Raw genomic sequence first — 15,852 nt, forward strand, 5'->3', positions numbered from 1 at the left:
AGCAGACAATGCCTTGCACCCCCCCCCCCCCCTTTGAGGGCTTTGGTGACCCAATACTTGGGGCTACATACATTAATCTGTGAATGTTCAACGAATCCTAGATTTTGTAAGATATTAATTTCTTCTGATCACAACTTAATACACCTTTAGCTCGGGTTTTAGCATCAAAGAAAATCTTGGACTCAGTGTACCATGATGCATTGCGGTAACTCTCTGGTTTGAGTTTTCATACACGTCATTGTGTCTTGTGTGAGAGCGTAGGTTTGTCTTCCTTGTGCAACTGAAGGACGGGGCAAATATAAAGTGTTTCTTTAGAAGGCCGTACTACATGACCTGCCTTCTTCCTTCTGTTCTCTGCTGAGTCCTTAACGCAGCCCGCAGCTGTAGCCTTCGATCTGATGGACTCGTCATGTACACGTATTCTGGCTGTTTTCAACAGGCTAATGGTTGTTTCTTTCAATTCTACATAAATGGGCGTCTTTGCTCTTTCCATAAAAATGTCCATGTTAAAACTTGTGTGTCACTTAGATATCATTAGTGTGGAGAGAAAGGGTGGGTGTGCCCACAAACATCATGCCACCCCTGCATAAGTCAGGGCCCCAGGTGTGATTTTTGGTTCTTTTTGGGGAGCCTATTCCTTTATCCGGCCAAAGACTGCAGATGGAAACAGGAGCGTCAGAGTGTCTATTTTCCCTCAGTATGCAGCAAGGAAAACAAGGACACATATCCAAAACATAAAATAAGACGGGATGGGGGGTGGGAGGCGGGGGTGCAACAGCACATTATGTGCTTTATAGAATTGGCCAGCCTTGATGCTTAGGGAATGTAGGCCTGAAGGAAAAAAAGGGATGAGGGAACACTGGGCAATGGGGGACGCAACAAACGCATCGGCACATGGTAAACATAAATTTGTCAATCTGTAACTTTATTCTTAATTCATAAATCGGTTCACTCTGCAGCTCCCATTCCTTACATAGGGGGGGGGGGGTCATAGAAATGAGGGAACATAGGTTCTAATTTGGGGGTAAATCCTTGAGGGAACAACAGGATGAGAGAAAATAGGGCCTATTTTTTGATGTGGGGGGATTTCATAGAAATGAGGAAACACATAGGGCTAAAAATACATAAGGAATATTTCCAAAGGATCCTGTTTGTGCATGAGTGTGCATTTCACCCTATGTGGGTGTAAATGTAATTTCCACTCATGGGATTAATAAAGTATTCTTGATCCTGATTCTGATTAAAATACAGAATAAAAATAACAAAATGTGCAGCCCCTCACGCTGACATCTCTCAGTTAGTGCATGTCCATCCATGTGAGGGCAAAAGTAATTTCCCCTCATGAGATGAATAAAGTACCTGCTTCTTCTTCTTATTATAATAATAATAATAATAATAATAATAATAATAATAATGTACAGTATGTTTAACTTTATACACTCTAACTACACTCTAATTTGACTTCATTGTGCTGCAGCTTCTTATCTGATTATGGGAAAAATAAATAAATAAATAAAAAAACATGCTGTTGATGTCTGCTGTCGGGACATGAGCGCACGCGGCACTGCCATACCTCCCTGTTCAGGCTGCAGCCCACAGTTGTGCTGTGCAACGTGACCGCTGTGTTACCATTCCGCTGTTACGTCGACAAAACGCGTTTAGCTCCGCCCCCTCCGGTGTCCTAAAAGTGTGTCACTGGGTTAAAGTGGCCCGGGCTGAAGGAGGCTGCGGAGGGGCGTGGCCGACAGCCCACTATTGAGAACATTTAGTCCTCCTGACTCAACCCGCAGTCACACACAACCGAGGGGGACTTCCTTTCACACAGACGCATACCTACTTGTTCTCTTGGAGGCTGTGTACATTATTTCCTTGAATCGCAATCTTTTTTAATATGAGCTTCAGCACCGTCTGTACACTCTTTGGACTAGCTCACTGTTAGTGGTTTTCCGTGACAGTGGAAGAAGTCGTGACTCACGGTTGAGTTTAGTTTAAACATCAGTTTGGACATTTTGTTTTCCTTTTCCTCGGAAAAAAAAAAAAAAAGAGAAGGAGACATGCCTGAGGACGCTGGGACAGCCAAGCCTGGTAAGATGACAACTCTGTTTTTTTTAAATTATACTAAGCATGCTATCTGCAGACACTTTGTTGCATTGACCCTTTTGAACATCTAGTGAGTAACACAAATGCTTAACTAACACATAAAGCAACCTTATACCAAGTGATGTTTTGTCTGAAATGGCCATTGTCTTTTTTTATTATACCAAAATCATTATCAGCTGTTTTTAAAAGCAGGTTGTTGCACTGACCTTTTTTGGACATTTAGTGATTAATTTGTCCAACACAAATGCTTACCTAACACATAAAGCAACCTTATAATAAAATTAATAATTATACCAACTATGATTGGTACATGTGAAGTGCAGACAAACTACAGAATTTGAGGTGTTAAAATTGTATGAAAACATAATGTATAAGCTTATATTGAATGATTGTATCACAACTAGTATTAAGTAAAAGATCCTGGTATTAATGAAGTCACTAAGGAGGAAACCACAGCAATGAATGGCGACCTAGAATTTGAGTATACTTTTCTATTTGTTGCTGGAAATCAGCATCACATTCGTGTTTTTAGTGTCTTAATTTTGTCTGAACATGTCCAGGAGGGCGCTAGTTGTGATTTGGAGTTGCGTGCACCGTGATAAAGTCGCTGTTCTCCCCCGTGTTTCCGTGCTTTAAATCGGGGTTAGGAGTGCCAGAGCTGCCTGTTACATTTGACACAACAACCAGTGTTTATCTTCCCCGGTCCCCTCTCACATGGACAGCGTAGCTAGCCATGTGCCTGTGTGTGTGTACACGAGTTCTAGAACACGGCGCTGATTGGTCGAGGGGGCGTTCCTCTTCTGGCGCACGCTTCAATTGGAACTCTTCTCCGATTGGCCGATGGGGAGCCCGTGACGCGGCGCATTGCATAATTCACTGTACACTCTGCCGCTGCCGACGCGAGGCTGGCCCGCTGAAGTACACGTGAGACGCGGTGAGACAACAGCCGCTGACCTAGTTTTTCTCTTTTTTTCCCCCCTCCTCCTCCTCCTCGCGCCTCGCTTTCACAGAAATTCATGACAGGTCCACGTGTGGGTGGGCCGTGAAATGGTACAGTCATGGTCTGGGTTAGGTAATGGCTCACTGGAGCCTCTACATGTAGGATTTTTTTCCTAGACTTTATTGAGAAAAAAGTCGTCACAAATATGTAAATAAAGGCGCACAGAGCGGCACTTCGTCGTCGTGTTCTTTTAATTTTAAATGGAAAGTCTTTGAGCATGCTCGGGTTTTTAAAAGCGCACTGCCCTACTTTAGTCCACATATTTAGACACGGGGTCACGCCCACACTGGAGAGCACTTTGCGGTTGCGTTAAAGTGCCTTGCTCAAGGGCATTTAATCCCAAATATTGACATTCTTTCAAAAAGTTAAATAAACCAGAATTCTTGGTTTTAAACACGACTTGTCACTCAGACAACAAATGCACAATAAATTTAAAAAAAAACATATATATTTCTTAAGTTTCATAACAAGGATGCAGGGCTCTTGAGGTTGACCAAACTTTTAATTAAAGTTTTAATTTGAAGGAAAAAGTCCCCGGAAGTGTTCTCCTGCCAAACATGTTGTTGCATAAGCGGCCGCTGGTTGTTTTCCCTTTCACATTCTTTTGTTCCTACGACTGTGATGTTGCTCAAGTGCTTCAGTGACCCTGTCTGGTCGTCAGTCAGCGGAGCACACTCCCCATAGAGTCCCAGTCGTGTTACGTAACATGTTATCCAACCAGCAGGCACTGGGGGTGATAAAGCAGGTCAATGTCAACACACACACACACACACACACACACAGGCGTGTCAGAGGCACCTGTTCCTACTGTACGGAAAGGAGTGTTTATTTAGCGAACCGAGCTTTTTTTAACCTCGCTGTTCCACTCTTTACACACTCTGTTATCTCTGCCTACGCTGCACTTTGCCAAGGTTGTTGTGATAGATCAAGTTGGTTTTCTGTGTCTTTCTGTCAATCATAAACAGACTTTTTGCTTGATGCATGTTTTAACATGCCACCATCTTTCTCTCTCAACAGGAGGCGTCATCGCCTATATTTCCTCTGGCTCCGCCTCCAGCCCAGAGTCCTGTATGAGCACCAGCTCCAGCAGCAGCAGCAGCTACCTGTCGACATCGCCCACGCCGCCCCGCCCCTCGTTGCCTAGCAGGGCCGTGGGCATGGTGGTGGATATCTGTCCGCCGTTCAAGAACGGCCAGCGTGGACACGGCGTGGAGAAAGCAGGTCGCTCCTCCACGTCCGCCAAGAGCAGCATCACAAGTAAGCACAACATCAAGAGTCGTGGTCGTTAACATTTTATCCAATTGATAATTAAAATGTCTGTTCTTGTGCTCATGAGTCACGTCTTATCTCTGATTTTTCTTTTGCAGAAATCAACGGCATGGTGTTGTTGTGCAAGGTGTGCGGGGACGTGGCCTCGGGCTTCCACTATGGCGTCCATGCTTGTGAGGGCTGCAAGGTGAGACAAGTTCCTGCAGAGAAACATCCTCTCGCTTCAAGTCGGATTGATCTCCTCTTGCTAGTGTTTCAGAACTAATGCTTCTCTTGTCGTTCTTTAGGGCTTCTTCAGGAGAAGCATCCAGCAGAACATCCAGTACAAAAAGTGTCTTAAGATGGAGAACTGCACCATCATGAGGATCAACAGGAACCGCTGCCAGCAGTGTCGCTTCAAGAAGTGTTTGGCTGTCGGCATGTCCAGAGACGGTGAGCAGGACAGTTAGTTTAGTCTCGGCCACCTTTCTGTCTACTTCATTTATATATATATATATACGGCTAAATATAATATAATATAATTTTACTAATCGTGATTTTTATTTAACTTCAGCTGTCAGATTTGGACGTATCCCAAAACGGGAGAAGCAGAGGATGCTGCTTGAGATGCAGAACGCTATGAACAACATGATGAGTAACAACAGCCAGCTGCACAGCATGCTGCATGGTCACCAGAGCCCCTCGCTGCCCATGGAGGCCATGACCAGCGACTCCAGCTCCTCTAGCTCCTCTTCCTCCTGCTCTGCTTCCGATTCCCCCTCAAGCTCAAGCCCCTCCTCCCCTCAGTGCCCCCAGGACTCAGAATCTGTCGTTTCCATGGACACCAACTCCAGCTCTGCCTCGTCCTGCGGGTCAGACAGCGGCGAGGATGAATCGGTTGTCACTGTGAACAGGCGGCACCATAATGCCTTTGCGTATAAGCAGGAGAGGTCACTGAGGCAGGACCAGGCCTCACCGTCGCCAGTCGCCCTGGAGACGGGATGCGAGAGCCGCATGGAGGAGCAGCAGGAGAGCTGGAACAGCTGGAACAACAGTGCGGCCGGGAGAGGTTTCCAGCATTGCTCATACAGCAATAGCCAACACGTCACCAACTCTGTTTACAGGGAGGAGAGTGAAGTCTACCAGCAGCAGCCTCAGCAGCAGCTCAACAGCACCCCTAGCTGTGAGCCATCAGAAGACAGCCAATTTAACACACAAACTGCCTCCAGTGGTTACAATGGACCAACACACTGTGTCAACAACAGGGCACACTTGGTGAGTTTATTTATCTTATTTACTTCTTAAAATTCACATCATTTTTAAAAACTATTCAGAGCGACAGTTTGGATCCCCCTCCCTTATTGACCTCCTGTCTTGATGTTTTCCAGGTCTGTCCCATGAACACATCCCCCTACGTGGACCCCACCAAGCCGAGCCAGGAGATCTGGGAGGAGTTCTCCATGAGCTTCACCCCCGCTGTGCGGGAGGTCGTCGACTTCGCCAAGAGGATCCCGGGCTTCCGTGACCTCTCAGAGCACGACCAAGTCAGCCTGCTGAAAGCTGGAACTTTCGAGGTTAGAGGGCAAACAAGCGAAAACACAAACACAGCTTGTTATTTTGTGCTGGCTCCGAAGTCAAACATGGTGGCCTATTCAAACACTGAGGCTTTCTTAAACAAAGCAGACGATCCTCTCTGTGTTTGCTGACTAATATTTGCTCTGATAACAGTTGGAAATGGAAATTTAAAAGACTTAATAAATTATAAATGGGTGTGATTGAGACTGTTCAATATTAGTTTCTTCTGGGAAAAGCTGAAGTACACACAATGTAGCTGGTTGGATTTAGAATATTCTCCACATTTTGCTTCAACACAGATTTATCCAAGAATTAAAACTCATAAGCTAACAAACCATTTTCTTGTTTTTATTTTCCAGGTGCTGATGGTCCGATTCGCCTCTCTGTTCAACATGGTCGAGCGGACGGTGACCTTCCTTAGTGGCAAACGTTACAACCTCAATACGCTACGGTCGCTGGGTGCTGGCGAGCTGCTCAACTCCATGTGCGAGTTCAGCGAGAAACTGGCCGGGCTGCGTCTCGACTCGGACGAAATGAGCCTCTTCACGGCCGTGGTGCTCGTCTCAGCCGGTAAGAGGACTTCAGTGGGAATATTTGCTGATTTTAGGCTAAAAATGAAACAGTTGAGCACATGGTATCTGACCCAAGTACTTAAAAAACATTAATGTTAGAGCTGATAGGAAAGTGTCTCTCAGGAATTTGAAAGCCTTGTTCTGTCTTCAAAAATTAACCCTTTCTCTTCCCTTGTCTTGGCTCAGACCGCTCAGGTATCCAGGACTTGAACTCAGTGGAGGCCCTGCAGGACAAACTGATCCGCGGCCTGCGAAACCTTGTGATGCAGAACCACGGCGAGGAGTCGGCCACCACTTTCACCAAGCTGCTGCTCAAGCTGCCAGAGCTGCGTTCACTCAACAACATGCACTCAGAGGAACTGCTCTCCTTCAAGGTTCACCCATGAAAGCTTCCTGAGGGGAGGAACCATCGCTGCCCTCCACCCTGATCCACAAACCTCCACCAGGACCTGCCTCTTACTTACCCCCTCGTTATTCGACCAACCCCTTACTTGTGTCTCATTTTTTTTTTAGAATGTATTAAAAGTTATTTTTTATCTATTTTTGTTAAGTTGACCACGTGGGGTCTGAGAGGTGAAGAATATAAAACGTACTGTATTTATAGAAGAGATAGCTTAAGCTTGTTGCACACATGCTAGTGCGCGTGTCTGAGAGTCTCTGAAGTCTATGTTCAAGGCGCGTTTCTGTTCGCGAGTGAAACAAGAGTACTTAACTGGCTTCAGGAAAACTTAAAGTGGAGGATCCATTTAATTCCAAAGTGTGTTCTCTGCTGAGCGGGTGAATGCGAGAGACGATACAGAACGTACACACCACATGTCCGTTTGGTCCAATGTTCTGACCGAGAAGTGGCTATCAGAAAACGTCTCTCTGAATGTGTGACGGTCGCTGCTAATGCATGGCTGTACTCAATGCGAATATGTTTTACTTGGATCTTCTCCCCTTGCCTCAGAAAGCATCAGTTCATTGTGTTTTTTTTAGGCGTGTACAAAGTGTTGTATCTTTTCTTTTTATTTAATACATTTGTTGTTCGTTTTTTTTTGAACATGCAAACTGCCTGCACACTGTCTGGTGATTTCTGGGGGAGTCGATGACGCCATTTTTCAGCAACACTACATTTGCACGTGTTCTGGAGCGGGGAAAAAACCAAGTAACGCAAAATCTGCTCAAACGTGCAACGCCACATCATGTAAAGGCTACATGTTATCTTAGTCACGCCGCAGTGTTTGCCCACTTTTCACTTTCTATGACTTTGATTTTGTTATTTTTTATTTTTATGAAACTTTGATGTCGGCATAGCACTGAATTTGAAACTTGTTTTTTTTTGTTATCAAATTTGTTGAAAAACATGTTTCTTTGACTGGCAACACTGCCACATGTAAATAACTCTATAAATATATATAAATATCTGATGGACATAGAATATATATATAGTATGAATAAATACAAATTAAGCATACTCATTGTGGTTTGTGTTTTTATTATTATCTGTAAACTATGAATCAATCAGATCATGACCATAGACTGTAAATATTGATCATGACACATGGATGAGTGATGCAGTGATTATTTTCTACCACTAGGTGGAACTATTTACAACAGTTTGATATGAAGCTCTGCTGTTTGTCCTGCAAGTTGTTGAACATCAGAGGAAAGGCCAGTGATCCCAAGAGCAAATATACTTTTTTCTTTAATGCATTTCAATTCAACTTGAAGTTCAAATTAGATCGATAGATGGGGGCGGCTGTGACTCAGTTGGTAGAGTTGGTCATCTCAAGCGGTGGGTGAGGGTTTAATCCCCAACTCCTGCAGCTTCATGTCCGATGTTTCCTTGGGTCAAAACACTTAACCCCAAGTTGCTCCCTCTGCTTCACTGGCGGAGTATGAATGTGTACGAATGGGATTAGTTCTGATGGTCACTGTACACAGCAGCCTCTACCATCAATGTGTGAATGTGTAGGTGTGACCTGCGGTGTAAAAAGAGCTCTGAGTAGAAAAGCGCTATATAAGCTCAAGTCCATTGAGCATTTGTCATAGCTAGACAGCCTTTTTTCTACCAAATGGTAAATGGACTTGAGCTTGTATAGTTCTTTTCTAGTATTCTGACTACTCAAAGGATACATCGGACACGTGGCTGCAGGATCTGGGGATCAAACCCCCGACCTTTGTTGAGAGACGACTAACTCTAGTTGCCCCTTCGAAATCTGAATATTCACAGACTCAGATTTGTTCCACTGCGACAAATAACATAACAGGACAACATGTGAACTGGACCAAGTGAACTGGAACCTCTCCAGGACCTGAACCGGTGACCCTCCGATGCCCCACCCAAGTCCCTTCAAACTGAACTGAGGAGGCTTTGCAGAGCTCACATATTATCTCTCCATCTACATCTCTCCTCCCCATGACTTCAATGTTTTTAAAGAACAGATTGTCTCTGTATTCAAAGCGCTCTCCACATGTAAATCTTTGAACGAGTTCTGTGTCCAATGATCCATGAGGAGGCTGCGCAATGACTTTCTTTAGTCAACTCTTCAAAACATCCATCCATTATCTATACCACTTTTCCTGTTCTGACACACAGCTTTATGTTTTACAGATTTTCAGTTTTTTAAACCTCATATTTATCAGTACGGTCAGTGTCAATCACTTCTGATAACTTGTCCGCCCTCCTCCCCCACGTTGGGTCAAGCAGAAAGCAAGAAAGAAGGGCCTTTTTGAATAGGTGATGTACTTGTGTTGTCTTGGTTTCTATTGTTATATTACTGAATAATTGCATGGAAATTGCAATCGATAAAATGACATTTAGTGATAGTTTAACACATTTTCCCACCATCTTATCTACAACTTTTCTTCCTTACTCATTTCACGACCTGGATGGATGGCCGGCGCCCCTAGCATTTGCCTATACAGCCTATGCCACGGACCGGCCCTAGCCTAACTAACAATAAAGGTACCAGTATATAAAATTATATATACCCTTATTTAACCCTTGTGTAGCTAAAGCATTAGCCGTTTAATTGAATTCATTAATGAATGTATGACACAGTAAATGAAGATGATGATAAATCAATCACATGAAGTACCAACTTATTTAAAAAAGAAGAAACAGCCATCGGGCTCCGTCCAAATGAAGCCACGATAGCTGAGTATGTTTGGTGAAATGAATTGTGGGAGAGTTGTGCCCACGCGTTATTAGCATCAGCATAGATTACTCCCAGAGGTGGGTAGTAACGCGCTACATTTACTCCGTTACAAATACCTGAGTAACTTTTTGGATAAATTGTAATTTTAGGAGTAGTTTTACTGCAACATACTTTTAGTATTACTTGAGTATATATTTGAAGAAAGAGCGGTACTTTTACACCGTTCCATTTGGCTAAGTGACGGTCGTTACTTTATTTTTTTATATCTTTTTTTTCCATTACATGCGCGATCTATTTCTCCCTCCCTGAGGGACGTCTTCAGCCAACATTTCTATAACGTGACTATTTTAACCAATAAAAACATAACATTGGCTATGGCTGACAAAATCTTGCCAATGAAATGCAGCCAGTTGAGTCACATGACAAGTGTAGTCATGTTGTCATTGACAACAAAAAAAACCTCCGCGCCGATGTTGTGTCCGTGGCCGTCCGTACATGCAGATTTTATAGACTATCTGGGTGAGTCGACAAAATGGAAGAAACCGCTGATTCTGAGGAGCAACAACCACACCCCTGGCCTCACATACAAAGAATGTTTGACTTTAAAACTGACAAAGAAAACAGCTACACCATGCGCTGCCTTCTTTGCACGCCTAAACAAGTGGATATTTCAGCCTACAAGAACTCTCAATCACACAAACTCACTAACAATCGCACACTCACAATCACATTGACACAAACTCACACACACTCACAATCACAGAGACACTGTTTTTCTTTGACACATTTCCTCTTCTCCCTGTGTTTACTTTGCATGTGAGTCCGGGTGTATGAGAGTCTGAGTGGACTCTTTTTTTCAGCTTCTCTGTAGTTTTCACCTGATAATCTAGTTAAAGTTGTGTTTCTTTTTTGGCAAGTGAGTTTGCCAGCAGGTTTTGATGTGTATTAAAGTTTGATTTTTGGTGTTTTATATTTTTTGGGCTGAACACAACCCAGATAATTTTGTCAGGGCCTGTCACATATTGTAACCTAGGAATTGGTTTAAAAATGTTTATGTGCAAAATAATTGCAACAATGTAATAAATGTATTGGTTTTAATTAATATGATTTTGGATAATCCTAATTTATTATACTTTTAGTTAAAGGGTGATGTATTTAATTTTCCAAATAATTAATTTATTATTATTTTAGTTCAAGGGTTATTTATTTTATTTTAAAGACCTTATTTATTGTTTTATTTAAAATATTATTATTTAACATATCTTAATTTGAACATTGCTGTTTTCTATTATGTTGAGTCTATTTTGTACCATTTGTGTTGCTCTGAATATTTCAAAAATAAATCCGGAGAAACTCAGTACTTGTACTCTTGAGTACTTGAGTAGTCTTTTCACTGCATACTTTTTTTTACTCTTACTCGAGTAATTATTTTCATGAGTACTTTTACTTCTGCTTGAGTAATTATTATCTTAAAGTAACAGTACTTTTACTTTTTTTTACTTTTACTAGTACATTTTTTGGCTACTCTACCCACCTCTGATTACTCCACATGACTGCCAACAGGACCAGATTGTTTTGGTATTCAAACTCTTTAAATGTTTTATTCAAATCCAAAACATCCACTCACGTATGATGATAGGAAGGATGCTTTCAAAGAGAAATGTTCTGTAACAAAACATGTTCATCTGAGTTTCCTCCAGGAAATTCAACGTTAATATAATTCAATAATAATACAGTTAAATGACCTCTAACAATACTAGGGGAAAATACATCTTTATTTAACACTGCTTGCGTACATTACAAACATCTGAGTTTGACCTTATCCGATTTTCCTTAAGAAATGCTGACAAACAAAAGAAACAACCAACAGGAAGCGTTTGGATTTATACACTTCAGGCCACCAACCCCCTGGACTAACGGCTGACACTATGGACAATTTTGAAGTCTAAAGTATGGTTTTAAAAACATGGTCGACCACAGACATGAGGACAGTTTCAACTGATTTTTAACATTAGAATTCTCAGATCACCCACATTAGATGAATTGGTGTGTCCAAGAGACAACACACCTGCTTTTTGAAGTAACGACTCCACAGACACGAGATCTCACAGAAAGTTGCGCGATCTATCGAGACTTCCGAAGAAAAACAAATATGATGGACAATGGATGTTGTAGGCTGAAAATCCTGGTGTGCGTTCTGTTTTGCAGCAAAAAACAAGAAATGGAGGAAAACAAAATGGGGGAAATCCTGGCCGAGAAGATGGTATAGGCACAGCTTATATGAAACTGAAGGTGAGTTGAAAAGTATGCAACATCTGGTTGGTAGGGATGAAAAAGATTCATCGGAAAATCGTGATAAATCGATTCAAAGGTGTCAAGATTCACATCGCAACTCTGAAAAATGAATTGCAATAACATGGTGAGCGTCGGCAGCTGTAGAGCAGAGGCGGTTGGCTGCTGCAGAGCTAGATTTAGAAATTGAGGATGCACCACCATCTTTTAAATCGGAGGTGTGGAAGCATTTTGGCTTCCCCAAGACAGAAAATTAAAGATAACAGACGAGACAAAAACTGTGTGCAAATATTGAAAGAAGACAGAGACCTACACAAATAGCACAACCAACATGATGCAGCATTTAATCCACACCACAATGAGAAGCTCCAATCACCTCCCCTTGTTGAGAGAAAACATTAAAAGGCCAAACCACACTGACAAGTGGGTAAGCAGCCCGAAAGGAATCTTTTTCAGTCATCATTTGTCTGCAGTCTCATTTTGTCGTATTTTGTAAATTGTACTTTGTCTCTCTTTGTGTCTCTGTCTGTAACTTTGTGTTATTTTGCTGCTGCCTGTCTTGGCCAATAAAATAAAAAATAAACTATTTACGATTCCAGATTGGTGAGGCTCCGTCATGATCGCAAACAGTAAAATAACCACATTAACATCACACTTGAGGATTATTTGGACAAATTATCGGTTGATATAAGCCTTGAATCGTGCCACGCCCCATGATACTTGGGTGGGTGTGGCACCGGAACACTAAAAGATGAATTTCTATATCTCCATTGGGCGGGATAACGCCATCTGCTGGATGTTTTGTGTCTACACATCCTCTGCAGGCCACAATACAATGCTCGAGTGGAGGCTTCCTGTTGGTTGAGTACCATCTGTTTGTTTGACTTCCTGATGAATGCTTGATGCCAAAACAAGTAAAAAAAAAAAAAACTCACAATATATATTTTTAAATAATTTGTCCCAACTGCAATACATTTTTTTTAATTTATAAAGTTACAAAAACATAAGCCTGTGTCGTCTGTGATGTTGTAGAGAACTCAGAGCACTCTTTAATATCCATCTGCAAATACTGTCGTGTTTGTCATCATGATTTTCTTCTTGAGAGGCCAAAGACAATTCTCCACATTGGTGACAAATAAAGTTAAATTCTTCAACTTTTTAATTGCTTAAAGAGAGTCCCTTGGAGTTTTTGGTGTTGTCTTTAATAATACTTCTTTTATTCATAATCCCTCTTATGTGTTTAAACAACAAAAGATTTCCCAAACTATGAGAGCAAGAATCGATATTTTACAAGTTAAGGTTGTCCTGTGGTGTTTAAACAAAGTCAGTAAAGTTGCTGTCATGTTCTCTGTGACTCAACAGCGCATCGCTTTTATCATTATTATTAATTTTTTATAGTCCGTCTGTCTTGTAAACTAAGCATTTCTTCCTTATTACATAGAGCCATGGTTGTGTATTATGAAGTTATGTACAAGAGGTAACCGTGCTCAGGCCCGGTTTGTCCTGGAGCGGTGTGAGTGCAGGCCAGCGGGGGAATGGGGAGGGGGCACAATAATGCTTAAACAAGGTCCGGGAATATCTTTGCCGAGTGAGAGTGCGCCCTTGTGCACTCATGTGGAACCTGATCTCAGGAAAGGCGGTCAGACATGTTACGATCTTCATACTGATTTGCATTCAGTCCTTTAATGATTCATTCAAATCTCAAGGACCATAACATGTCAAGAGCGACTCAGGCCTAAGTGATGATGTAAATGTGCCCATGAAAGAGAGAGGCAAGGGTAAATAAAAATTCCTAGTCAAATATTTTGACATGAATAATATTTTATTTTCTACAGATGTCTGGGATAAATACAGTTTGATTGGTGATACTGCTGCAGCTTGTGATATATTTTGGTATTAAAGCTCACTTCTTTTTTGCAGCATAAGATGAAAATATTGATACCACTCTCATGTGCTTATGTCAAATTTGAAGCTACAGCTGTTGCAGCTTGCTAGCTTAGCTTAGCATAAAGACTGAAAGGAGGGGGGGACAATTACAATGGCTGGTAAGTTTTTTCCCACCATTTAAACCTAAGATTAAGAAACCTTTGAGACGTATGCGTACCATAAAATTAGACAAACGAAATTGCAAAATTGAATTTGATTGGGGAACTAATTGGGAGTCACTGGAGGCGGATGACATTTGGGGTGATGTGCTGCCAGGGCTTGGTGTGGGTGAGGACTGGACTTTACCCAGGGAGGGTGTGTTATGTTTTCTCAATTTATCTTATTCAAAGTGGTCATTCGACCGAGGATCATACTGTGCTGATTTGAATCATCCTTTAAAAACATCCTCACACACAACATGAGCAGTCAGACACTGCAGAAGAGGGGCCGCTGTGTATGTCGTTTGACTGAAGAAAAGCAAAGACAGGTAAGTGGATTTATTGAAAAACAAGTACTCTCGTGTCTTGTGGATATTTTTTAGGTTTTAGTTTTTATCTTTCATTGCAAATGAATGTTATTCTCCCTTTTCCTTACATCAGAGCAATATGATATGATACTGTAAATGCAATGCTAACTACCATTTAAACAGCGCAAGAGCAGCTTCGGAGTGCCGATAGCCTAGTGGTTTGTCTGGCAGCCCATGTGCAGAGGCTATAGTCCTCCAGGCGGGCGGCCCGGGTTCAGGTTCTGTTGGGGCTCCTTTCCTGCATGTAATTTTCCACTCTCTCTCTCTGTCCCTGATTTCTGACTCTTTCCACTGTCCTATCTCTAAAGTAAAGGCATAAAAAGCCCAAAAATAAAGATAATACAGGATACAACATATGCTTCTGTGAGCTGAAGGCAAAAATATTATGGTAGAAGGAAACTCTTTGCATCAGCCGCTCCACAAATGGAGGTCGGTGATCTCAGAGAAAGAACCTAGACGTTCAAATTATAAGTCAGTGGACTCCTCTCAGGGAGAATCCAAAGAGAGTATACTGGAGCACACAAATCACTTAGGGCAAAGTCATTTTGGTGCAAACAAAGTTGCAAAACAATGTTTGAATGTTTTTGCATTTTGACGCACTGCATTGTCCTCCAAGTCTGACTCAGAGGTTCGATGCAGTGCGTCAAAATGCAAAAACATTCAAATCTAAATTTGTCATACTTGTGTGCAGATTGCTTCATAGTAAGTGATCAGATAAAAAGTGACATAAAAAATAAAAAATAAACCATTACATTTAATTTAATTTCAAACCTTTATTTAAGCCTAAAAATTCATCGATGTTTCCCTCATTTACGATGTCGTAGAGCTACAAAAAAAGAGCTCAAACTAAATGACAAAGAGAACAAGTCACACACTGCAGTGAGGTGCTTTGACATCATTGTCTTAGGGCGCGGTCACACTGGCCATCTGTACCGTGCCATACTCAAGCACGATTGGCCCCCACTGCGCCATTCCCACTTAAGTGGGACTTAAGTGCCTAAAAGCACGATTACCTCTTGTACATAACGTCGTAATACAACACATGCACGCTTTATGTTATTATGAAGCGAGAGAGAGAGAGAGAGAGATAGAGAGAGAGAGAGAGAGAAAAAGAGACGTGCAGTCGAGTCCGCGTCTGCACATCAGAGAAAAACACAGAGAGCATGACAGCTACTTTACTGACTTTGCAGCTTATTTTAAGCTATTTTAATCAGACACAGCAATAAATAAATAAAATAGACGCGTGGCCGAGTCCGCGGGCAAGTCCGCGCCCGCACATGACAGCTACTTTGTAGCTTATATTGTGTCATTTTAGTCAGATACAGACATGAAACTCTGGATTTCTCCATAATGAAGGCTGTCAGCGTTGTGTACCCGCGTGCTTGTGCTCGTGCATGAAGTGTACCGTGCTGAAGCGCACCTCTCTGAAGTGTGCCAAAGTCAAGAACGTGTACCGTGCCTGAGCAAGAT

The 15,852-nt window shown here is 42.1% G+C and overlaps 1 protein-coding gene across 2 annotated transcripts; it reads left to right on the forward strand.

Annotated features, from left to right (window-relative positions):
- Positions 1-1,777: 1,777 nt before the first annotated feature.
- On the forward strand, positions 1,778-7,951 carry nr1d2a (nuclear receptor subfamily 1, group D, member 2a). 2 transcript variants are annotated; one of them, XM_020640425.3, is made up of 8 exons: positions 1,778-2,085; positions 4,118-4,357; positions 4,468-4,556; positions 4,657-4,801; positions 4,923-5,623; positions 5,737-5,922; positions 6,283-6,493; positions 6,682-7,951. In XM_020640425.3, exons 1-8 carry the CDS (start codon positions 2,055-2,057, stop codon positions 6,879-6,881), a joined length of 1,803 nt encoding a protein of 600 aa, XP_020496081.2. In that variant the 5' UTR covers positions 1,778-2,054; the 3' UTR covers positions 6,882-7,951. The 2 variants fall into 2 exon arrangements, with proteins under 2 accessions (XP_020496081.2, XP_029134403.2); XM_029278570.2 differs by lacking the exon at positions 1,778-2,085 and adding an exon at positions 2,151-3,034.
- Positions 7,952-15,852: the final 7,901 nt, after the last annotated feature.

The sequence above is a fragment of the Labrus bergylta genome, chromosome 8 (assembly GCF_963930695.1).
Source record: "Labrus bergylta chromosome 8, fLabBer1.1, whole genome shotgun sequence".
NCBI classification, from domain to species: Eukaryota; Metazoa; Chordata; class Actinopteri; order Labriformes; family Labridae; genus Labrus; species Labrus bergylta.

Excerpts from the sequence above, each read along its gene's own strand:
- nr1d2a (XM_020640425.3), top strand. The coding sequence starts at position 2,055 with ATGCCTGAGGACGCTGGGACAGCCAAGCCTG. Across the intron at positions 2,086-4,117 it reads CGCTGGGACAGCCAAGCCTG|GAGGCGTCATCGCCTATATT; the intron begins GTAAGATGACAA and ends CTCTCTCAACAG. Across the intron at positions 4,557-4,656 it reads ATGCTTGTGAGGGCTGCAAG|GGCTTCTTCAGGAGAAGCAT; the intron begins GTGAGACAAGTT and ends GTCGTTCTTTAG.